A 25,552-nucleotide genomic window follows, 5' to 3' on the forward strand; every position below is an offset into this window, starting at 1 on the left:
CTCAACCACTGCGCCACCAGGGAAGCCCCACCATTTTTCTGTACATCTAAAAGTTGTCTAAGAAAGTTTATTAAAAAGATATGATGTGTATGTATGTACACACACACACAGAGCAGATTTTTAAAAAACAGCCTTCACCTAGGGAACAGGTTCTGAGCACTGTCCACAGATTCTGTCACCTAGTCCAGCGGTCCCCAACCTTTGTGGCACCAGGGACCGGTTTCGTGGAAGATGCTTTTTCCACGGACGGGGCCGGGGGATGGAGGGAGGATGGTCAGGCGGTCATGCGAGCGATGCGGGCGGCAGAGGAAGCTTCGCTCGCCCGCCCTCCACTCACCTCCCGTTCCTAACAGCCCGCAGACCGGTACCACTTGCGGACCCCTGACCTAGTTCTTCCCTCCGGGGAGACTGGCCTCCGGCCCCTCAGCGCAGCCCCTGGCCACAGAGAAAGCTCTCCTCACGATGGGCAGCTACCAGCCTCAAGGTTCCTGCTGGGCAGGTTCTGCATACACGTTGCCCCCAGAGGCCTCCACTCATCAGAGGCCGCACAGTGAGGTGGCATTCCTGGGGACGGTGGCTTTATGGGGATCCACGCTTCCCTGCGGGGCCTCCCAGGACCGTGCTCTGCAGCTCTGAGCAGAGGCACGACCGGGCCTCGGTGCTGGACGGACAGACAGCGTAGCACGCTGTACGCTGCACGTACACACCTGTTAAGAGCCGAGTCCTGTTCTCGCATCTATTGTCACTACAGCCGTGAAGCCGCTTCCCTCTCGAGTTTAGTAAGTGGATCTGCAGGTGACAGAGCCTCCCAACACATGCCAATTCTGAAGGCTTTCCGCCTCTTGGCCAGCAGGTAAAGACAGTTACAACAATCAACGTCCCAAAGGAAGAAGTGCATTTCTGAATGATCTGGGACATGAAACAGCACTCATTTTGTCTCACCTCTCATTTTACGCTTGAAGACCCTGAGCCAGTAGGAAGGTCTCCGTGGCTCTCCCTCGGCAGAGCAGTAGGTGCTGCTGGAGCTAGGGTTAGCCCGCGGCCTGTCTGAAACCCAAGGCCAAGGCCTCCCTGTGCACAGAACCTACCCTGGATCCTTTGGCCATGGAAGAAATGGATCCCCGTGTGTTCATAAACATACGGATGAGAAACACTAGCTTTGGAGCACTTGCTCTGTGCCCCGAAGCAGCCTTGTGACAAGGACACGATTTCACTTCTACTTTATAAGCCAGAACGCGGAGACAAAGAGGTGCAAAAACTCAGCCAGCAGTCAGGAGAGCTGGGACTGTCCCCGAAACAAAGGCCTCGGCCAGCGGTCCTCTCAGAAGGGAAGGTTGAGTCAATCTTAGACTTACAGCAGGGAGGAGGTGTCAAGTAAAGGAGGCTGTTTTGGGGTCTGAAGAGACTGGAGTCCCCTCTTCCACCCACTGCCCTGTCCCCAGGGCATCTCCCCCGGGGCCCAGCTCCTGGTCCATGGGGTGGGGTACCAACCCCTGCAGCGAGGACTGAAGGAGATACTGTAGGGCCAGGCCGGGGTGCGCCCAAAGAGTTTCCTTTTTTCTTGAGAAATAAATTAAAATTGCACAATGTCCTAGGTCTCAAAAAACACAAGAGCCTTTCAAAGGAGGATCAGACCTTCTCTCCCTACCATCCACAGCAGCTACAGCCTGGGTCTTACGCAAGATGGCCAGAGGCTATATTTAGAAACTGGTTTAAAAAAAAAAAGAAGATGGGTTTTCTTGATCTTAGGAAAGGAGGAAAACACAAGCATGTCACGCCTGAATTTCAGGTGTGCCGAAAGTGCCCTCGTGCTGTGCTCAGCGCATCCTCCCTGCAAAAGATGAATGAGCTCAGGAGAGACCCCGGGGGTTAGAGAATTGGCCTGATTAGCTTCTGAAAATCCAGAATGAATGGTTACGGTCTCCTGCTCTCCTGAATGCCACACTTCTTTATCCTGGAAGATATGTTAATTATATCGCACACAAAAAAAGTTACTGACAGAAATGGCTTCCTGGAGAACAACTTTGAGATGTTTACGTCTTTGCAAGGTGATTTGAATCCCAGGGGACAAGCAGACATGAGAGAAGGCACCTACGGGAAGATGCTATGCCAGAGATGTACTGACTCCTATTAGAGACATCTTCTGTGCTCTCAAAACCAGCTTCTTCCGCGAACCAGAATTGTCTCAGCTTTCCTGGCTGCTGTACTCATAGCTTTTTAAATCTAAAAAGGGACGTTAAACTTGGACAATTATTTAGAAGGTAAGAGAGCAGGTGACTGTCAAAGAGCACCTTCCTTTCCCAGTCATTTGTAAAAAGCTTCACGTGGAAAGCATTGCTCATTTCTTTTTTAAAGCTCCTGCGTGAACGTGCAACGTGGCCGCGCTCTAGAAATTCATCAGCATGGAGTCACTGGATAGGATCTATCTACTCAACAATCACTGTACAACATAAAGAAGGAATGGATCTTCAGATTAGTCGCGAGGAGGTTCTCGGGTCTGCCGAACCGTGTGCAGAAACGGTCCAACGCTTCCTGATGTGGCTCTAGCAGTGTCTGAAACAGCCTGAGACCAGGGGCCTCGCAGCAAAGTCGAGGGCCTGCAGCAGTCACACTGGCCTGCACAGCTCGCTGCCACCAGGACACAGAGGCTCTTTTCGGGTTCCCCCTTCTCAGAACACTAGAACCGCTCTACACAATAATCTATATTTAGTAGGTTTTAAATGAATTCAACCGTAAGACATTTGACACTTCGTTTCTGAATCTCTGTCATGTTACTTTACCATGTCATGTTTTGAAGAAGCTGACTTTAAGAAAAATTCATTAAATAAACTGCTAATTCAATATCTTGAAACTAAAGATTGTCTAGAGACAATTTAGAATTCATTTTACAAAGGACCCTTCAAGACACAACCCCAAGACACACACTAGCTCACCTTAAACTTAACTATGAAAAAGAAATTTCTTTTCCCTAAACCCAAAATGTGTTTTACCTTTGTGAGTATGTTTCAGAAAATGAGAAAAGGCTCTTTATTAAGCACTAAAGATGCCTCTCTGTTCCTGTTTTTAAGGTGCCTCCAAAGGCCATTCTGTCCAAAACATACACACATCTAAAGCATGACCGTAGACCTCCCTCTGCCATAGGACTTGTATTATACTTTGTTTTGACAGAAAGCAATCGAAGACAGGAGGGTAGAGAAGGAAAGGTGGGGAAGGCATTCCCTCCAGCGGCCTCGCCCCCTGCACGAGAGCAAGACTGATGTTGTCTTCTCTGGGAAGAGGCAGACAGCTTTCCATGAATGAAGCTACAAACACAGAGTGTAATCTGGCTCGATACCCAGGCCGCTGTCTGTCTAGCCCGAAACTGCTGCACGTGGTCTTAATAAAGCCCGGCTCCTTGTGGAGCCACTTCACAGGACAGACCTCTCCTGGCTTATAATGCTACCCTCCTCCCTCTTACGCCCCTCAAAGAATCTTTATTAAACAAGCTGGGGTGGGGGGCTAGAGAGAGAAGCCCACTCTATTTCTTCAGGTCTATAGCCCCCTCCCAGCTTACTACGTTTAATCTGTTCTTATCATAGAGGGGTCCAGGGTGGCCCCCCGGTGTCCTCTGAGGCAGGGCACGTTCCTTTCAGAACCAGCCTGAAGCGGGTCCGTGACGCGCAGTTTCTGCAGGTACACGGGCGGCGAGCACCGGGCTCCAGAACCCCATCAGGGACCACTCGGGCCCTGTCACACGACACACACTGAGCTGGATGCGTGTCTGCGGACAGAAAGGATCAGAGCCTTTCACCCTGAGGCAAGTGGAGGGGATTTCTCATACGTGAGGGGCTGGTCCCCGTTCACAGCCAACCACGACAGACTGCTGAATGCCCACTCTGGGCAGCGGCACGTCCCTGTGTGCCTCCTGGATACAGTTTTATCAGCCAGGGGCGCAGAAACCGGACTGCCGGTGCCAGGGGCGACGCGGAGGTAAAGTGCACACACCCGCTCTGAACCAACGGTATCTAAAACATGCACCAGCATCAAGCGACATTCTCCAAGTGACGGGAGGGCCTATAAACACTTCGTGCCAGAAGGAAAAGAACGAAGAGACGGAGAAGCTGGAGATGCTGGGCCAAGAGGCCAGAAGTGAGGGGCCAGGTCCCAGCAAGGGGTGGAAATGAGCGCACGGCCAGGTCCAGGGCGGAGCGCTCAGAGCCTGCCCCCCGGGGGGTTTGCAAAGGAGGGAGGCCCGCAGAGAGGGGAGGCTGGGTGTCTGTGCGTGGCTCCCCAGGCCGCGGCAGAATGAACCCCTGGCACATGACTGGTGATTATATGAAGACCAGAGAGAGGGAAACCGGGTGCAGGTGTTTGCAAAGTGAGCAGAAGGTGTTTACGTTTAAGGTATTTGTTTTTTCATGCACAGTTCAGACTTGGGCTTAAGGACTTTCAATTTAAGGAAAAGAGGGTCAGGTACCCCTTAGAGTCCCAGGGTCAATATGCCAAAGATGATAAGAAAGCAGTGAGACCTGGCCGGGGAGCGGCGGAAGCTGACAGGCCCCTGCCTTTCTCTGAACCAGGGGTAAAGGCAGTCCTCCCTCCACTCTGGGGCTCGCCCTAGAAACCTCAAGACACAAAAGTGCCCTACAAAGAAAGTGTCTCCCTCTTGCTGCCCCCCGAGCCCCTGTGTTGACGGCTCTGATTGTCATCTTAGATCTGAAGAAGATTACTATGAAAAGATAGGGCGAGGGTCGTCACAGAAGGCACCACAGGAGTTAGAGGGAGGGGTCAACAGGTGCTGGACGCACACAAGGACACTCGGCAGGCCAGCGCCTTCATACTGGAACCGAGCCCACGGTCACGGGTGACCTTGCTACTTGGGGCAGGAGCCTGCTCTGGGTTTGGTTGTTTGCAGTCCCACCTCTTATAGATTCTTTGGTGCCTGAAGTCTTTGCTCAGAGGATCCAAATCTCACATCCATCCTCAAACTACATGGCTACAGAGCAGTAGCTTATCTTATGGAAAAACCAAGGGGAGATGGAACACATCTTCCACATTTCTTCTGCTACGAGAGGAAGGCAAAATATTTTCCAGCACCGTAAGTAGGGACATCACACGTAATGCAGAAAAGAGAAATCCAGAGACCCATTCTGGTGCGGCGAGGCCGCTGAACACGGAGCCTCTTCCATCCCGCTTCTAAGATCAAGAATGCACGAGACTGGGTGTCACTTTAACTTTACATACAGAGACTTTTACAGTGTAAAGGAAGTAACTGTTTTTTTTGGGTTTTTTTTTTTGCGGTACGCGGGCCTCTCACTGTTGTGGCCTCTCCCGTTGCGGAGCACAGGTCTCGGACGCGCAGGCTCAGCGGCCATGGCTCACGGGCCCAGCCGCTCCACGGCACATGGGATCTTCCCAGACCGGGGCACGAACCCGCGTCCCCTGCATCGGCAGGCGGACTCTCAAGCACTGCGCCCGCCACCGGGGAAGCCCTAAAGGAGGTAACTTTTTAAAGGCATTTTCCCTGAACAGGACTGAAGTGCAGTTTGCTTTCTTATCTCATGACTCTATCTCACATCAGTTTCCTGACAAACCCAGGGTACAACCGAACCCTCTGTCATGTAAAACCCATGGACGCACCCACTCCTGCTTATTTTGGCATTACAGATTTTGAGACTAAATCGTTAGATGTATATTGACACTCCCCCTTTTATAATTGAAGGCTCTCTTTATTTCTAATGACGTTTTAATGCTTTCAAGTCTATTTGCTTAACACCAATATTCCTATACCAGTTTTCATTTGCTTAATATTTGCCTGGTGGATCTTCTAACACTTTACGTACTTTCAAAATTCCTGGGTATTTATGTTTTAGGTTTGCCCCTTGAAAACAATACACAGTATGATTTTTTAAAAAACTATTCAATCAGAGAATCTTTCTTCTAACAAGTATAATCTATTTTGCATTTACTGTAATTACTGCTATTTGGGGACAAATTGCTACATCTTATTTTGTGATTTCCAACATAATTTTTGTTGTTCTCCTTTCTTTTGCTTCCACTAGACCCATTTTCCTGAGTTTTTACTTATCTGGTTTTCTGTATTTCTTTTCTTTTTATACTTATGGGAAGCGGTGTTTTCTATCCCCGCATTTAGTAGTCATTCAAGAACACTCACACGCACCCCTGTCTTTACAAACCTAAGATAAGCAACACCTCCTGCCAACCTCGTCAGGACACCTCTCCACCTTCTGTGTTCAAGTGCTCCGGGGCTTTGCTCCGTCTTGTTTTTAACTACCACCCAATTCTACCGTCTTGTGTCTAAATGGTCAATCCTTTGATTTACAAACGTATTTACCAATTTCTGTGCTCATTATTGACCTCAAGCCTTTCTTCTCATATTTCCTTTTTATTCATTAAATTAACTCATTCAACAAATACTGCTGGACGCTTAGCTGCACCACGCCAGCCTTGTTCTAGGCGCTAGTGACAGAGAAGTGAACAACACAAAATCCTTGCACTCGTGGAGTTCAAATTACAGTGGGTGCTTCCATTATTCTGACTAAACTACACACTTCAGGTCTCCTGTAAGTAAGTGAATGGTAAACTCTCTTGGTCTTGGTCTATATTTTATTCTCACTGTTGAATGATAGCTCCACTGGGTGTGGAATTCCGGGTTCAGAGTTCCTTTCCCTCAGGTCTCCATCCCACTGTCTTCCAGAATCTGCAGTTACTGGTGAGAAGTCAGCTAAGAGTCATTCTCACGGTTGTGATTTTGTTATTTCTCTCTCCTTGTTGAGACTCTGCCTTTGGTGTTCCTCCGTTTTACCATTATGTGTCTCAGTTTGGATTCATCCTACAATTTCTTTTTAAAACAACCTTTACCCTAGCTCCTACAGCTTCCACATATATATCATGGCATGGTAATCTCTCCCTCCTTCACTCCTCCTTCAAAACACAAAACTAAATGAAAGGCACATTTACCAATGTGGGAAAGAGCTGGGCGAGATGCCATACATGACACTATCACACACACCTTACTTCCTCTCCAGCAGCCCTCACTGTGCCTACTTTTCAGGTAAAAAAGTTAACCTCAGAAAGGTTAAGAGACTTTTCCAAAGCCACACAGCTGGTGAGCATTACAGCCAACATTCCAACTCCACAAATCTCATGCTCTTAACACACCACACCCCTGCCTCCTGTTTCTGAAGCACATGACTTTAAAAGAAATAGAAAAGAGAAAAGAAATGCTGGCCCATCATTACAGAAATTCAAGGACTGTTATTCCCTGATTATGAGCTGGAATTTTACAAACTAGTCAACAGACACTTGTACCATAACTATGGCAAAAATATCCAAGACACTTTTCTGTTTCAAGAACTTCACATTTATGAAAGGGTCAACAGTCTAAACCATCTTTCGGCCAGGCCATGACAGCTTCATCTGAAATCTGAGCATTATCTCTGAATCACCTTCAAACCTACGTCATTAAAGCTAAGTCAACAGAGATGGGGTTAAAACTGTAATTCAAAACCAACCACATAGGTATTTATGGAAGAAAATAGTAAAAGCCATTGTTTTACCTGTGCTACTTCTTCAAAATCTTCATGACGTTTCTGCAAAGCTCTGGCCCGATGCAGAGATTTCCCCACACCTGTATGTTTGCTCAGAAATGCTTCTCCATGGTTCTCAATCCAGTCCAGCACCTACAATGAAATACAGATATACATGCCATAAAAACCATGCCTGCCTCCATCAGTTTTAGGGCTATCCATTAACGATACAGTCTCTTATCTAAACTCTATAAGAAACAAGAAACAAGGGAGAAAAAAAATTGGGAGCAACCGGACAGTAATCTAACACGTTGAGAATTACATCTTCTGTCCACTTTCTTACCACGATTTTAATCAGCTCTTACTTTAATAGTGCAAGTCTGTCTATGTATAAATATTACATGCACTAATGATTAAATTAAATCTCACCTCAGTTTATGCATGACTGAGCCAACAAAACTGGCTGGGTTTTGTGTGAGATAGTGGTAGCCAAGTCACAGAGGAGCAATTTAACTTAACATTTTTATAAGGCTCAAAGCTTCACAACTCAGACAATTGAAGTTTAACTACAGAGTTCATGTTTTTCTGTCTCTTCTGAAAGACTTGAAACATGTAAGTAAAACCCAAGAAAACAAAACAGCTAAATGCCTCTGTCCTGGTCTTCGAGGATAATTTATTCTATAAACTAAGCTGTTATGAAAGCTAAACGTTCCATGAACTTAAATACATAAGAGTTCTTGCTAGCTGAAATCCACCACACTAAAGAAAAAGAGTAAAAGTAAAGCAGGGCAACCCAACGTTTTTAAGTCACAGCTGGGGCTGAGTAGTTCACTGGCTACTGTACTTGAGAAGTTGCAAAACGCCAACATCATCAAACAACATATTTAAGACTACATCAAATACACATTCGTCTCTTTCTGATGGAGAGGGGATAACCAGCCAAAAACTAAGCCAGTGACGTCTTTAGCCAGAAACTTTCCTTAAAAGATATTTGAATATCTGAAGACATTTGTTCATGTGTTGCAAAGTACTGAAGGCCACCTCTGATTCTGCAATTAGTAGCCATGGTAACTAAGGATGCAGATCAAAACAATCTTGGACTAAAGATCTGCCTGGAGCCGCACAGCTAGGACAGTGGTCTAGAGGGCAACCTGGAAGGGGCCCAGTCACAGCCCTCCACTAACTGCAAAATTAAGGGGGCCTTAGGGTGGGGAATGCAATGCACAGCTTGGGGAAGACAGTGGATAATACTGCAATAACTGTGTGTGGACAGCTGGGCACTAAATTTACCCGGTGATTGTTTCACAATGTATGCAAATGCCAAGTCACTACAGAGTACACCTGACACTAACCTAACAGTGCATGCATGCCAACTATATTTCAGTTAAAGTAAATAAATAAAAGGGGCGTTAATTTGAGGTTCACTGATACGAAAGTGATCCCTTGCCCTTTGTTACCTCCACCACTGAGAGATCAGTTGCGCTGACAGACATCTAGATAAAAAGAGGCTAAAGGCCTGTCCAGGGACAGCCGGACTTGTCCTCTTCTGCTCCACACCAGTCATCTTCTGGTCTGACTGATGGTCCTTTCTGCATAGGGCTTAGCAAAGTCAGTAATGCGTGTAAATAAAATGGCTCACGAACCTGAATAAATCCCTGGTGGTCCTCTGTAAAGAGCCTTGTAGAATGAGCAGGTGTGTGTGTGTGTGTGTGTGTGTGTGTCTCTCCCTCCACGCGCGCATGTGGGAGGACAGGGTGGGGTACGGAGGTCAAGCCTCGCAGCGCAGCGGCTGCTCAGGCTACAGACACACGCTTACCTTATTACCATAGTTCATTTCTGAACCTCTCTGTCAACACCATGCTCTGCCAGTCACCCGGGGTCACACTATCAAAGTGATTCCTACTGGATCCATTTGTCTTCTGTCTGTCCACCTCCCAGCCCTTCTGAAAGCTCCCTCTTTACCTTTCATTTCTAGCCCCCTGCCCCACAGACACGGGGTAGCCCTTCTGAGCCGCAGCTTCCCGCCTGCTCAGTGGGGATAATAATGGGGGCCTGTGAGTTGTCAAGCACCTTAATATCCTGGCGTGGCAGGTATAGAGCACACAAGCCAGCCCCACCCACAAACTGTCACCAGAGACAGCTTCCATCTAATATCAAGCTCTTTGGTAGCACAGGCTATGAATATTCCATTGCTTTTTAACCAGTGCACTTAGTATATTATTTTTCTTTCTTCAGATTAAAAAGAGAGAGAGAGACCTTCAGTATCACCATTAGTAGGTAATACCACATTCACCACCTGATATCAAGCTGCTGTTTATATGACAGTCTCTTACTACGTATTACAGAACACAGGTCCTGTCTCACTCGTAAAGAAATACCCAATGATAATTTCAAGATGTCTCAACTTCAAAGAATGGATACAGTTAATGGAATGTGCCTTTCGGTATGAGGCCAGCACCAGGCAGAAGACTAGGATCAAGTATATTAAGCTTGAAAAGAGTTGAGAGATACGTAAGTACATCTATGCCACTGTCCACTTCCCTATCAGATCTGCATGAAAGACTAGGAGACACTTTTTTTAAACTAAAGCTATAGTATCTGCTGTATACTCCCCAACACAGTGTAAAAAGAAAAATCGAGGTTTGGTAAACAGCAAACCTGATGAGTACTGATGACTCAATACAGACTTGAAGTAAGGGCACAATTTCAAAAAGTAAAAGACAAACACTATTTGGTAGAAAGAGCTGGAGGGAGCAAAACACAGTCTTTTTTAAAAAATAAGAATTTGTTTTTTCAAGCCCAAGAAAAGTTGCTTCAGAAAGGATAAATTGGAAATAAAAGCTATTATGAACCAATCACCCAGGGTTACAAATGGGTTACAATTTTTCTTTTATTAGTGGTTCCTTTTCACAGAATTATAAATACCAAGTGAAATTATATTTCCAACAAACATGAAAGTAATTCAAAGAAGACTACAAATTCCAAGCACTTTTTAAAAACAGTCGCAGACAACTGTGAGATCTAGCTCATACTCAAAACCAAACTTCCCCACGAGGCTTTTGCTTCTCATTAAGTCTGAGAATGTTTCCCAGATCGCCAAGGAATCCCGAATGAACGTACCTGCCCAAGGAGCATTTGAAAGACAAGCTTGTGGAACCTTTCCATTTAAAACATAAAAATATTTGCAAGCCAGGGGCTCCATCAAGCTAGTCCAGCCGGCCCCCTCCCTGACTCAGCTGTGGTGGCAGCTGCCCTCTCCCTGCCTTGTGACCTTCACCTGAACAACAACTTGCTCTCTGCAGCCGGCTCGAGGAAAAAGGGCAAAAGCCAGTCCTTCCCACGGGCACCTGGTTCACAGGCAGAAGAGCAAGGCTGGGAGGCCAACAGCGCCCCCTCCTTGTTTGGGGGATGTGGAGCAAGCTTGTTCCTCTGTACAGTGTCCTCTAACAGGCACCATGATAGCCCCAAGGTCAAGGTCGCTCCAAAGGGAGCCGCCAAGACTCAAAACACAGATAACTCTTCTCAGCATCTAAGTCAAAATGTCAGCTGTGCAGAAAACCTCAGATTGCTTAGCTCCCTACTTGTGATGTAATTATAAGATCGAACGTGACCACGGCAGTATGAACGAATAATTGCGCTGCTGTCTGAGCGCCTGCTACTGAAGCCGGCCCTGACGTACACTACACCGCCAGTCCTCATGGAGAGCTGGATGGGGGCACATCGTGCCTCTGTTTCATACGTGAAGACGCAGGACCAACGGCTACCAAGTGGAAGAGCCAGCCTGTGGACCTGGACCCAGGAAGCAGGGTCCATTCTCTTAACCTCTAGTCTCCACTGCCTCTTCAAGTCAGCAGAGCTGGCACACAGGTGGCAAACTGAGGAAGGAAAGAGCTGATTTGCTTCAGAACAGTTCAGGCTATTGGGTAAGTGACACTATTATAATAGAGAGCAAAGCGGGGGGAGGTGAACCAGCAAACAACACCACGCCTGGACCACACGTCTCGGGAACTGGCCACTGTTGCCTTTTCTATCCTCACTCACGTGGCCGAGTCTGGCCATCCCATACAATCTCTAAAGTAATTTTCTGCCATAAGCCCCTACTACCTAATATTCACTATGTTTTGTGGATTAATATTTCTAAGTAATTACTATTTAAGAACTTACAACTAAATACTAAACCCTTGTCAGAGAGGAGACATTCTCAAGGGCCTATGTGTCAACAGCATGCAATATAAAGACCAATGCAATGACATTTTCCCTTGAAAGTGCGGAGGTATTTATTTCAAATACTTACTAGAACAGCCTTCTGTCATCACCATGCACCATGTCATTGTCTCTGGCATCATCTATTGAGAGATTATTCTGTGCTGTGCTTGGGAGGGCAATACAGGTCCATAACCCCTTATCCACAAAAAGCTAAAAACAGCTCTGAAATTCCGAATATTTTTTCAAAACTTGGTCAGAAAAAGTCACTGGCAATTAAGACCTGACCTGAGGCTACTAACAGTCTTTATTGATCCCTTTGGTGTGGGTCCTTGAACGTTTGGCTGCAGAAATCTCCATGTGCTTGATGATGGGGGGCTGCCCAGACCTCACCAGAGTGTGTATCACGGTGTATACACACTGTTGTTCTCTTTCTCAACTCTGAGAGATTCTTAATTCCAAAACATATTTGTCCCAAGGGCTACAAAGAAGACAGTAGACTTTTATTATTATCTCTATTAAGCAAGAACTGGATGCTCAGGAAAGTTAAGAGCCCGGGAAAGAACACCTCGTTAAAAAGAGAAACAAACACAGGACTTCAAGAATCCGAACATAGGCTCCTACCTCTCATTTTATTGTGTTACTATATGAAATGTAAATACTACATGAAAACCTTTAAAGTATTTCTAACATTAGAGTTCCAGCGCTAAGATTTACTGTTTGTAAAAGCTAGACCAGACCTCTGACATAAAACCACCAGGAGCACATTAAGCTTATCTAGTTTTGCTGGGAACTTTGGATGCAAACGGTATTCAGGGAAAACATACAAACATCTGTCAATTTTAGCTACCGTTGTAAAGAGACGAGGCCTAGGGAATCAGTGTTTTCTGTCACAATAATGAGAGTTCCCTCTAAGTCAGGGGGCCTCCACCCTGTTAAGACCCAGGCCACACAGCAGGAGGTGAGCGACGGGCAAGCGAGAGAAGCTTCAACTGCTGACCCCATCGCTCGCATCGTCGCCTGACCATCCCCACCCACTCCAGCCCGTGGAAAGAGACTGTCTTCCACGATACCGGTCCCTGGTACCAAAAAAGGTTGGGGACCGCTGCTCTAAGTCACAGTTTAAGCACACAAAAATGAAACAATTAACTCTGCCGAGTCTATATTCAGTTTTAAAAACTACGGTTACATGAAACAAATAAAAAACAATGGCAATTCTAAAATATTCTGAATTTGTTCTTTTTAATATAAAATCAGATTTTCTAGTGGTAAAATATGAATTTCCTCCCATCCCTACCCTAGATTCCCTGTAAAACCAAAACTAACCCAGTTTCACTTACTTTAGTTACTTCCTTGTTCAACAGGCTGGCTGTTATTTAAATCACCAGGATACCAATCTAGAAATAGACATACTATGCTTCTAGTTCTGCTTTTAAATAAGTGCTCCTGACAGAAGCATTTAGATAAGAGCTTTCTTTTTTTTTTTGCGGTATGCGGGCCTCTCACTGCTGTGGCCTCTCCCGTTGCGGAGCACAGGCTCTGGACGCGCAGACTCAGCGGCCATGGCCCACGGGTCCAGTGGCTCCGCGGCATGTGAGATCTTCCCGGACCGGGACACGAACCTGTGTCCCCTGCCTCGGCAGGCGGACTCCCAACCACTGAGCCACCAGGGAAGCCCTAGATAAGAGCTTTCTTGATGATCAAATCAATGCTATTTTAGTGATTATAACAAAGGATGACCGAACAACTAAGCCACATCATTTGAAATTTGCTAAACTCAAATGGGGCACCAAAAAGGAGGCCTGCTCTTCAATAACATAACTTTTCTTAAAGGCCAGTGTTTCAGTCACTGCTGCAAGGAGGACGGACGTCCAGTATTACGCTGTTAATGACACTTAATCAGGAAGTTAAGAATCAGAAGTGAGGGAACCCACACACCCCTGCCATCTGAGCCTGCCTGGCACCTTCTTCCCTAACGCTCACAGCGTACTTTACTCCTGAAGCCGGCCTCCCAGTCACGCTCTTCCCTTTCCCATCAGCTGCTCAGAGAAGAACACGAAGCTGTGAGCTGGGAATAGCTGGGCTCGGGACCGCTGGGGGTGGGAGTCAGCGCCCTCTCTCCCTTGAGGCCTCCGTTTCCCCTCATCCACTCCTAAGCTGAATGCAAACAGTGAGTGAGAAAGTAAAATGTGAAGAAACCTAAAAAGTCTCCTTCAGTAGCTATTTTCCTTTGCAGTGATGGGCAACTGCAGCTTCTATGAAAGCCCCTTCCCGGAGCCTGAGAAGCTCCACTTAAATATTCCTTCTTAAGTAAGATGTCAATTTGACTCTTTGATTAGCTCAGAGTGAAGCATCCTCCCCAGGTCAAGAGCAGTGAAGCAGTTAAAAACCCACTAGGCTTCCTGCAGCTTCGGCCAAGATGCTCGACTTTTTTGAGTCTGGGGTTTTTTAACCTGGAAAATGAGGGGCCTGGTCTGACGTGATCACAAGGGCCTCTGGGTCTAAATTCTGTAAAGTGCGTGGCATAACATTTACAGTGGAATGAAACAGACACAAAATTCCACATGCATTTGTGGGCTCTTGAGGACTGAGTGAAGAAAGAGTAACGTTCTAGGTCCAGCATTCACCGCTGCCTGACAGTAACGACTATCTCTACCCACACATTTCTTTACTTCTCTCCAGGGGAGCCAAGAACTCTCCATTTCTTCAATCATTGTATTTCAAAATTAGAATTAAGTTTGTTCTAAAAATATAATCACTCTTTTTTAAAAATTTATTTTACTTCTTTGTTTTTGGCTGTGTTGGGTCTTCGTTGCTGTGCGCGGGCTCTCTCTAGTTGCGGCGAGCAGTGGCTCCTCTTGTTGCGGAGCACGGGCTCTAGGCGCGCAGGCTTCAGGAGCTGTGGCTCGTGGGCTTAGGTGCTCCGCGGCATGTGAGAATCTTCCCAGACCAGGGCTCAAACCCTGTGCCCTCCGCTGGCAGGCGGATTCTTAACCACTGCGCCACCAGGGAAGCCCCTACTCTTTTTTTAACTTTGTATTTTATATTGGACTATAGTTGATTAACAATGTTGAGACACTTTCAGGTGTCCAGCAAAGTGATTCAGTTATAGATATACATGTCTCTATTCTTTTTCACATTCTTTTCCCATTTAGGTTGGTACATAACACTGAGCAGAGTTCCCTGTGCTATACAGCAGGTCCTTGTTGGTTATCCATTTTAAATATAGCACTGTGTACATGTCAATCCCAAAGTCCCTATCTCCTCCCCCACCCCCCCCATAACCAGAAGTTCCTTCTCTAAGTCTGTGAGTCTGTTTCTGTTTTGTAAGTTCATTTGTATCGTTTCTTTTCAGATTCCACATATAAGCAATAGATATGCTTTCTCTAACTTCCTTCACTCAGTTTGATAATCTGTAGGTCCATCCATGTTACTCCAAGTGGCATTATTTCATTCTTTTTAATGGCTGAGTAATACTCCATTGCATTATGTACCACATCTTCTAATTACTCATAATACTGAAATTTTTTTTAAATGGTTTCTAGAACATTTCAAAGTACACTAAGCCTAATGCTCACTTGGAAAAAGATGCTATTTAAAAAAACCTCAATCAAATTACATACAGCAAACATATGATACAGGACACCAAATGCCCTGCATTGCAGGAGCTACTTCTGCTTAACTCCCATGAGAGCACAGGAAAGGCCAGGAGCGCGTGCTCCACACGCACTTTCTTGTGTGGAAGGGAGCCTGGGCGAAATCAGGAAAGAAGGGCTCAGAAAGAGGCTGGCAGGCTTCTAAACTTCTACATCATCCATCCATCCATCCACCCATCTTCTAAAAAAATTTAAATCACTTCTCCTGGTATTACCATAGTTTTAATTACATAAGTACATTAACTTTCTTAAGGAAAGCAAAGAACCTTAGGATGAGAGGGAGGGAGGGAGGGAGGAAAGGAGGTAAGTAGGTTACTATTCATATAGTCTCACCTTGGATGTTCCCATCACACCCCAACCAAACCATCACTCTACCAACATGGGCTAATACCTTTAGCAATTTTCTAAACTTTTAAAAATTATTTTTTTCATTCTTAATTTGGAAATAAGTATAAAACAGTACAAAGTTGTCCAAGAAAAATCTCAATATGCCTAGATGTTATCTAAGAAACGCGTCCAGATGTTACGTATACCTTAAGTCTAGTCACTGAACTATAGAAATATACATACACACATGCATGCGTGCGGTCTTCCCTGTCAGCTAATCCCTGGACACTTTCCTCTTAGGGGACCCTGGCAATTCGGCTGACACTCAACAATGGGGAGACCCAGCTGCCTGGGATTCGTTCTTGGCTCTGTCTGCTCCTGGACATCCTGACCCCTGAGTGAATGTGTCCTCGACTTCCCATCCCACTGGCTCACAGCGCCAGCTCCCGCGCCCTGCATTCCTGTATTGCATCCACTGTGGGGAAGAGATTCATCCCTTTTCCCTCCCTTTTAACCCCACCATTGAACTGTCGGCTCCTTGCGAGCTGTGGTTACTAAGATTACTCAGACAGTCAAGTCTCTTCTCTGTTTCTATGACAAAAGGTAATGAAAGGGCTTCCCTGGTGGCGCAGTGGTTGAGAGTCTGCCTGCCGACGCAGGGGACATGGGATCATGCCCCGGTCCAGGAAGATCCCACATGCCGCGGAGCGGCTGGGCCCGTGAGCCATGGCCGCTGAGCCTGTGCATCCGGAGCCTGTGCTCCGCAACGAGAGAGGCCACAACAGTGAGAGGCCCGCGTACCGCAAAAAAAAAAAAGGTAATAAAAGCTGGCTCCAGATCCACCAGAAAGATCAACAGTTAGTCTCTATCTGCTCCCAGCAGGTTCCCAATCCCTAATCAAACACTCGCCCTCCAGTACTCCCTAATTCGAACTGAGAAACTCTCAGAAAAGATGGCCATTTTCTAACCATTCTTATATGTAAACAGAAGACAGTGTTAAATCATCACATAGCGAGGGCTGTATAATGACCCTGATGAGAAAACCCCATCCTTCTGACTTAAATTAATGAGCAAAGGACAAATGAGGTTCCAGAACCTTCCCTTAAGAGCTAGGTCCAGTGTAGGTGGAAACTCTGGGTCAGGCATCACCTAGGGATGACTTTTACTGGCAAATGGCTAGCAGCCTAGGACCCAAGGCAGAACTGTGAAATAGCTTCTCCGTGGACCTGAAACCCATTTCTTTATGTTCAAGTGGCCAAAATCTTTAATATTTTAAAGATCTCACACATTGGCAAAATTCCCAGGCCATGAAATCACCCCTTCCTTCCTCAGCCACCCCTAAGTCCCCAACCTTAATCAAAGCTCCTGGTCCCTTCACAAAGATCTCCCAGTTAGATGACTTGATTCCAATGTAGGGCCAACCCTCCCCCATTCTAGAATAAACAAAGAGACTAACTCCAAATAATCTTTAATTAGCAAAATTGGGGGAATTCCTTAAATTTCTTCATCTACTCATTTATTCATTCATTCATTCAGCAACTACTGAGCATCTACTATCCCAGACGCTTGGGAAACACGAGAATAAAACACAGACCACTGCCCCATGGGCCTTAAGTTCTGCACTCCAGGACTCCCCCCTGACTTGCACATTGGTCCATGGTGGGGCCCGAGCCTGTCTCCTCGCCTGGAATCTCGCTCTTACGCCACACTTGTCACCCTGTCATCCACTGCCGCAGCATCAAGTCAAAACACACGGCCTACGGGTTTGAACTCCATGTGGTGAAACAGGGAAAACACTAACCCCTCCGCCACAAGCTGGCCGAGAGCACTGAGAGAGGAAGGAAACATGCACGGCGCTCAGGCTCGCCATGTCCCCTCAATGTGTCCCAAAGCTCACAGAAACAACTCCCAAGCCTTCATGGCGGAGGTCGTTCTTCCAGACCTGCACCAGTTCAGGCTCCATGCTCCCAGCTGTCCACTCCGGGCCCCTGCTGCTCCGGACAGGCCCCGCCCTTTGCGTCTCCACCATCCCCGCAAGCCCTGGTGCACCATCCCCAACATCCTGACTTTCCAGTCACCCGTCAAAGACCAGCGGAAACCTGCATCTCTCAGGAAGGCTTCCCTGGCACCCTGGCAAGTGTGACTTGCACCTCTGTTACAGGGGTCTTCATCTTCCTCATAAGCTGCAGCCTTGATGTTTGGGGATACAGACAAGGCTCCCTGGAACCCCCAAATCTGCACAAGTCATTACAGCACAGACATGTCCCCTTAGATGGCATGTGCCAGGCAGGCAGACAACACCGATGAGGGCGGCCAGTTTTATTCACTCCCTCGTGGGCAGCACCTCAAGAGGCATGACTCAAACTCACGCCTGGGCAAAATCACACCTCACGACAACCAAAGACACACACGCCAACTCTGAGCATGTTACGGGCTAATTTATGAGACTATTAAACCATCCACTCTCACTAGGCTGTAATTCCTTGAGAAAAGGAAGGTTGGGGGCTTCCCACGTGGCGCAGTGGTTGAGAGTCCGCCTGCCGATGCAGGGGACATGGGTTCGTGCCCCGGTCCAGGAAGATCCCACATGCCGCGGAGCGGCTGGGCCCATGAGCCATGGCCGCTGAGCCTGTGCATCCGGAGCCTGTGCTCCACAACGGGAGAGGCCACAACAGTGAGAGGGCCGCGTACCGCAAAAAAAAAAAAAAAAAAAAAAAAAAAGAAAAGGAAGGTTGAGCTAGTCAACGTATTTACCTCTGTACCTCTCAGAATACCACACATCCAATTTTAGATATTTTGAAAAAAAGGATGAAGTGTGGACAAGAAGAATCTAGAGTGGACTAGATTTTCTTGACCATTTTTTCATTATATTAGCTAATGGCCCAACACCAATCTGGAAGGAGTTTTTGCAAGAGATAAGTCTGCGAGGGTGAAGGGCTATGGGGGAGCCAGAGGCTTTTTTAGGAGAAGGGCTCCTTGTCTGAGGGGCTTCTTTGGGGGGAGTCAGCCTGCTTCAGGAAAGCAGATTTCCAGGGCCCATTCACCTCACACAACATGTTGGAGCAGCTAAATCCCACCAGCCCAGGAGGCAGGCAGACTGCACCAGTGAGTAGGAGAACGGGTTTGATGGCATCCTGCTGTGGACTGCTTCCAAAACTGTCATCTCATTTGAACAAGTGCAGCAGTGATCAATTATGCTGTTAGAGAAAACTAAAGCATACCCTAAACTGGAAAACACCACTTGGCAGTAGGACAAGTCTTCATTCACTAATTCAACCAAACGTCCACTGGGGGTTGCTCTAACAGTAAACAAAAGGCAATGGGAATAGGTATATTATTTGACCACCAAGAAATATGACAAATGGTATTAATTTTATTTTTAAGCTAATGATGACCAAGGTTAAGGCTGTCCAGTAGGCAGGACATGTGCTTGGGCAAGTCTTCAGCAAGTGTTCCTACCACCCGCGCCCCCCAACCTTTGATTTGGACCCATGCTCAGTGCCCTGGGACGGTAGCTTCACACCCCCTACCCCACAGCGCCTGACTCCTGTCCAAAACACTGTCCATCCAGAAACTACGAAATTGCCTTTGCTTGTTATGGAAAAAAACCACTAAGCACTAAACCAAAATTACTCGTTTTAAAAATGAAATCCCCCATGCCATCCCTTCCTCAAGAGCACACGCCATTAATGGTCTCACGTCTTTTCTTTCAAGTAATTTTCCACAGACAAGCATATACACTTCTTGGAGGGCTGTCTTCACAAGAATGTCATCATCCTTACCTCTTTTGTGGTAAGCTGCTTTTCTTTTTCCTCAGTATTTACAGATAGATACCTTTTCACGACCCAAAGCAACCGAACAAAAACCACTTGTGGTATCTCTAATTGGCTTATTATGTTTCTGTGGAGTTCAATTGTTTTTGTCTACAAATTTATCTTCTGCTGACAACATCTTTCTAAAGCACTATTTTCTTTTCCTCACTTATCCTCAGCTTACCTTTCCTCCTTTATGCTCAAGATGGCAAAATTTTTCCCTGTGTGTGATTAATTTCTTGAGTTTCAGAAACACATTTTCAGTTCTGACATCCTAAGGACTCCTCCTAAGCAAAGTGTTTGCTTTGCTTAATCTTATCAACTTTCGCTCCTGGCTTCACAAGCTGACAGAGCAATTTCCCGTTTGCATAATGAGTCCAAACTATTCCGGATCATTTAGTGGACAAAATGTTTCCCTTAAACAGCAATTATCATTTCTTCAGAATGCTAATAGCGCCATGGACTGCAAAACACTCTCTCCTGCAGACATCCAACCCTGTTCTGGCTCTTGAGAAAAAAAAATTAACAGCTTAAAGAACTGGCCTCGTAATTATCAAAATTACCTTTCTACCTGCAAAAATGAATGTTTGCTCTTTTCGAATTCAAGCACAGTAAGTACCGGCACCAAGCTAGATGATTTTTCTCACCAGCCTGTTCCCAAAGGCTTCCTCTTCTGCCGTGAGCAGCCCAGTGGCTTATTCTTATATGACTGGGTGCCCCAAGGAGCCATGAGAGCTGGGGGGAGAAAAGGGGGTGCCCAGCTGCTGCTCCAGACACAAGTCCAGAAAGTGTGCTGTGGCCCATGGACAGGTAATGAACAGTTGGTCCAAGGGATATGTAGGTAGGGGGGGAAATGCTTTAATAATTACATTTAAGCTATTAACATTCCACACTTTGACAGTTTTTGGACAATTAAAAAAAACTGATATTGGTGCTTTCAACCTCACAATTTCAGTTCTCACAGTAACTTCTACACCTTGACTCCTCCATCTTCTTTCCCTGGCAATTACCTTCTTCAACAAAAACACCACCATAAAGACGCATGCACAGTATCAAAATGATTATTCCTATGGCGCTTTGTACGTGCAACCTTCAGAGAACTCAAAAACCATCAGTAAAATCAAAGCATACTACGCGAAAATTAAAAATTATAGAGCAGTTAAAAGGATCTGGAACTCACCAGATTCCCATTACTAGAAGAATGATGATCAGTGCACATGGAGGACCTACGTGTCGTCAGGACACCGCACGACTTCCACGCCTCCGTCCGTCGGCAGACAACCCCCTCAGCGGCAGGTGATACTCAGCAGAGCGCGCTCTGAGCCTCTACCTGTCTAAGCAGTGCTCCCGGACTCTGGGACACCCAGGGAGGGGACACAGGCTCTGTTCCCGACCCATCATTGTGGCTTCACGCCAACTCCCCTGGATGCCACAGGCTTCCCTGCACCCCCAGAATTCCTCATCCAGACTGACACCTCATCCACACCCTTGCTTTCTCCTCTGTTTTAGGGCAAAGACACAACTTTTATCTTAGTTATTACTAAAGCTATATCATATTTCATAAGCTCCCACAGCGTTAATCCTCAAAACCCTGGTAGCAGGACAATCTTCCGTATTTCGTAACAAGGAAATAAAACAGTATCGGGACTGCGCTTACTCTTATTTTTGTAACAACAACAAAGATGTCAACTGCTTAGAAATGAATGACTGTAAAAGTCCGTTTTTCATTAATCAGACGACTATTTGTTAAGCCCCCCTGTGCCCCTCGGACTGCAATACCCACCAAGCGGGGAGAGAAGCATGATGAGCTTATCATTAAACAACTGAAGGGCAGACAAACCTTCCACTGTACCAGCACCTCGGTATAAGCACCACAGGCATTATTCTCACACAGAAACATAACTAAGGATGACCTGCTTCAAGAACAAAACACAGGGGCCCCGGGTTAGGTGCGGCATCGTCTCCTGTGTTCCAGGCCTATGAGCTCGTGGCAGACAGCAGCCTGAACACACGTTCTCGAAGCGCCGCTTTCACTCAGGGTGAGAAAGGAGATGTGCACACGTGTGTGTGGTGTGTGCGTGCGTGTCTGTGTGTGTCTCTCTCTCCCGTCTGGCCTAGCTTACTTTCATCAGCACAGACAGGCCCCCCATGACGACGCGCCCACCTACACTCTCGCTCGGCACAAGTCGCCCCCGCGAGGACAGGGGTCCACGAGACCCACCTGCTGAACGTCCTGCTGGAAAACGCACAGCTGCAGCCTCTGGTGGAGCCGGACCTTGCGGTGCTGCCAGATGTTCTCGAGCTGCCGCTGGTGATGCAGCACCTCATGGATGACGTCAAGAACGTGGTGCACGGCCTTGGAGTAGTTGGCGGAGGCCGTGAGGGAATCGGAGCTGCCGGGAGTCAGGGGCCGCTGGAGCTTGTCAAGGAGTGACTTCCCGTCCTGGCTCACCTGCCGGCAGGACAGACGAGCGATTATAAACCAGCAGCTCTTCCGGACCCGAGGCTTTGCCCAGGCCATGCTGCAGACCCTGTCCTCCAGTACGTGTGCGCACACTTGCACAGACACGTGCTCACACACACACAGGCATAAACCGCAGTTTCATTCAAAGGCATATTATATAAAGAACAAAATAAAATTGGAAACAAATCCATCAGTTATTCAATTACATCACAAAACCAAATATGGTAAAACACGGACTTAAAAGAACATTCATCATCACGAAACACTGTAGCAGATGCTAGTCTTAACAAATAAACATGGTATTTTGCCTTAAATGACATACGCGCTGACATAAAATTTCATTGCTGCGATATCTGCAAATTAAAATTTAAAAGTAATACTCTTCTTGAGTTATGTTAGCGAGAATACGACAATCACAATGGAGCAAAATTTTAATGCTGGATCTGAAAGCTCACTTGAAAAGCAATCAATGATCTAGCACCAGGCAAAGAATATGTACCTTCACTTTCTGACACAGCTGGATAGCAATTTTACCTCACACAATAAAAAAGAAAATTAAAAAGTGCCATTTTATTTGGTTCATGAACTTAGAAGCAGCAATTTTAATTAAAATGCCATCATTTCTTAAAGGAGATTTCAGTGCTGTGTTACAGCAGTTAACTATCAAAGTACAATTAAATGAAAGCAATCAGACTAACCAGAAAAAGTAAGAAAAGGTGAGGGTAGAATATGGAAAGAAAAGCATTATGTATTTTTTACATTTAAACGTATGAGTGATTATGCCAGATGTGGGAGAAACTATAGGATCCGATTGGACAAAAAGGAGGATGTGATGCACATAATGGAGCTGGGCTGTGCGTGTGGTTCAGGGTGTTCCCTAAGCCAGTCCTCATGACCAGGATCCTGCTCGGATCCTTCCAAACCTGAAAGCCTCCTCGGGTTTCTACGGAAAGGAGGAGCGAAACGGAGCCTTGTTTTTTTTAAAATAAATTTATTAGTTTATTTATTTTTGGCTGTGTTGGGTCTTCGTTGCTGCACGCGGGTTTTCTCTAGTTGCGGTGAGCGGGGGCTACTCTTCGTTGCGGTGCGCAGGCTTCTCACTGCGGTGGCTTCTACTGCCATAGAGCACGGGCTCTAGGCACATGGGCTTCAGTAGTTGTGGCACGCGGGCTCAGTAGTTGTGGCTTGAGGGCTCTAGAGCTCAGGCTCAGTAGTCGTGGCACACGGGCTTAGCTGCTCCGCGGCATGTGGGATCTTCCCAGACCAGGGCTCGAACCCGTGTCCCCTGCATTGGCAGGCGGATTCTTTACCACTGTGCCCCCAGGGAAGTCCCGAAAGGGAGGCTTGTTAACAGACGCAGACAGGGTTCAGGGGCAAACCCTTAGGACAGAGGAGAGGGGGGTGCTGGGTGAATGGGACGGGCCAAAGGAAGCCTTTAGCAACCAAAAACTGGTGGCAAATGAGAGGCCTGTGGATTTTTCTAATCTCTTCCTTTAATCCTCTTACAACTTTAAATCTTGCTAGAATGCAACATGTTTGTTTCCTAATGCCTGATTCGGAGACCTTTGTTCGAAGTGCTGACTTCCTTAGGAAGGCTGGCTACCAGCCTTTGTAGATTAAAATTGATCTAATACATCAAGTTAGAAAAACTGAAGCAGAAACCAACCAAGCTGACATAACCAAAGAGAACAGGGGAAAAAAAGGAACCAACTGAACCGCAGCAGTTGTGTCAGGCACCTGTACAAACAAAAACAGAGGAAATGCAAGTCTTCCAAAGCAGGGAGTTGCCCCCAAGAGTCACTGAAACGTGCCTGGGCACTTTTGATACAATGATTTGGGGGAGGGGAGGCACAGTGACTGACTTGGGGGAAGGGACTTATTGTGACAGATTCACAGATTCAAAATCATCCTGCTTTTTGTAATAATGTGAGTTAGGCTCTATTTGACATATAAACATGGAGGGTTTTTTTTTTTCCTTTTTCTTTTTTTCACCTACTCCAATATACACTGATTTTTCCAGGAATGCAGTTAACCATGTTAATCAAAGGAAGGCAGTGCTTGGTCTTCTTTGAAACTTTACAAGAGTTGCTTACCGTTTTAAAATACCAGCACAATTAATACCATTCTCAGTATTTGAGTCACAAGTATTAATATAACACATGTCCAGTCTGCATTTGTAGTTGCCATATTCACAATGGTTTTATATATATTGCAAGCACCTGAATATCTAATTGTTTTCTCCTCCATTTTGCATGTACTTAGGCATTTATAGACTGAAACACATTTTATCATAAATCACCTTTTGTCTCTCATTCATATTGTAGCATATAAGTAATTTATATATACAAATATTTTCTGAAAATAATTACCCATACATTTTATTTGAGCAGGTACCCTAAAATTTCAGTTAAACAATGGGGGTGCAGCATTTCTTAGGACTGAGGACCAATACTCCAAGTTACACATTTCGCATTTGTACAGAGCCTAGAAAGAATTCCTTATAAATATTTCCTCTGAGTTTTACTCCTTACAATATGCGTAAGTCAGGAAACATACACCAGAGCATACGACCTGGTGAACATGTGCCAGAAGGATATATACATCAGAAGGTGTGGCAGAAACTGAGAGCTGCTTCCCCAAAGTCCACTTGCCCCTCCTTGATAGCCAAACCCCACAGTCAGGAAGAGCAATACTCCAGCTATAAACCTGTATTTCCTAGACTCGCTTCCAAGTAGGAGTGGCTAACGTAACAGAGGTAAAAAATGCTGAATGGGGCTTCCAAGAAAGCTGTCTAGGAGGCTGAGTATGCCCGTTACCCCCTTGCCTCTTTCTCCTCCCTGCTGCCAATAACTTGGTGAAGATGGCTGGAGCTTCAGCAGCTACTGATGACGTTGAGGCAACCTTAAGGATGGTAGCCCACCTGCTAAAGGAGGCAAAGCAAAAAGACAAAAGGATTCAGAGATCCTCTTACTAACAGAGCTACCATACCAGCCCTGGGATGCAAGCCCTGGGACTTTCCCACTGGTAAAAAGTAAACCTCTATCTTAAGCCATTGTTTTGGATCTTAAACCACAATACAAAATGACAAATGGGTTCCCGGCCCTTACCAAGTTTCCAAAGGCATCCATGTGACACTATTAATATTCTACTACTGAGAATAAATAAATAATCCGAGAGAGAATATTCCAACTAATCTTTCTTGGGTGTCTTTGCAACTGTCTGACAGAGCTCGAGAGCAGACATTATTACTGGGTTTAGAACAACAGGCCTACTCATGGTGGAGGGGCGGGAGGCAATGACTGAGTACGTGAACACACAATCACCTTAATATAAAGGAACACATGAAGCAAAGCTCTGCCTTCTGGGTACCCCTAAGCAGGGATTAAGCTGTCTCTGTTGGTGCCCCTGCTGGCACTGTCGCTTGTGGGTAGAGAGTGTGCCAGCAGAAGTGGCTAGAAAAAAATCCCAGTCAAGAGGACACCTGTTGCACCAAAACTAGACCCCATGGAACTCCAAATGTGTGTTCATACACAGCAATTCTCCAATAAAGCTTTCAGAAGT

At 46.2% G+C, this 25,552-nt stretch overlaps 1 protein-coding gene across 1 annotated transcript in view; it reads right to left on the reverse strand.

Moving 5' to 3' along the window:
- The window catches only part of TRIO (trio Rho guanine nucleotide exchange factor), a 237,022-nt gene that overhangs the window by 159,218 nt on the left and 52,252 nt on the right, over nucleotides 1-25,552 (reverse strand). Inside the window, 2 exon segments of the mRNA XM_024741724.1 lie at nucleotides 7,560-7,682; nucleotides 21,749-21,979. Of these exon segments, the coding sequence (XP_024597492.1) occupies nucleotides 7,560-7,682; nucleotides 21,749-21,979 (354 nt within the window).

The sequence above is a fragment of the Neophocaena asiaeorientalis genome, unplaced genomic scaffold (assembly GCF_003031525.2).
Source record: "Neophocaena asiaeorientalis asiaeorientalis breed wild unplaced genomic scaffold, Neophocaena_asiaeorientalis_V1.1 scaffold10, whole genome shotgun sequence".
NCBI classification, from domain to species: domain Eukaryota; kingdom Metazoa; phylum Chordata; class Mammalia; order Artiodactyla; family Phocoenidae; genus Neophocaena; species Neophocaena asiaeorientalis.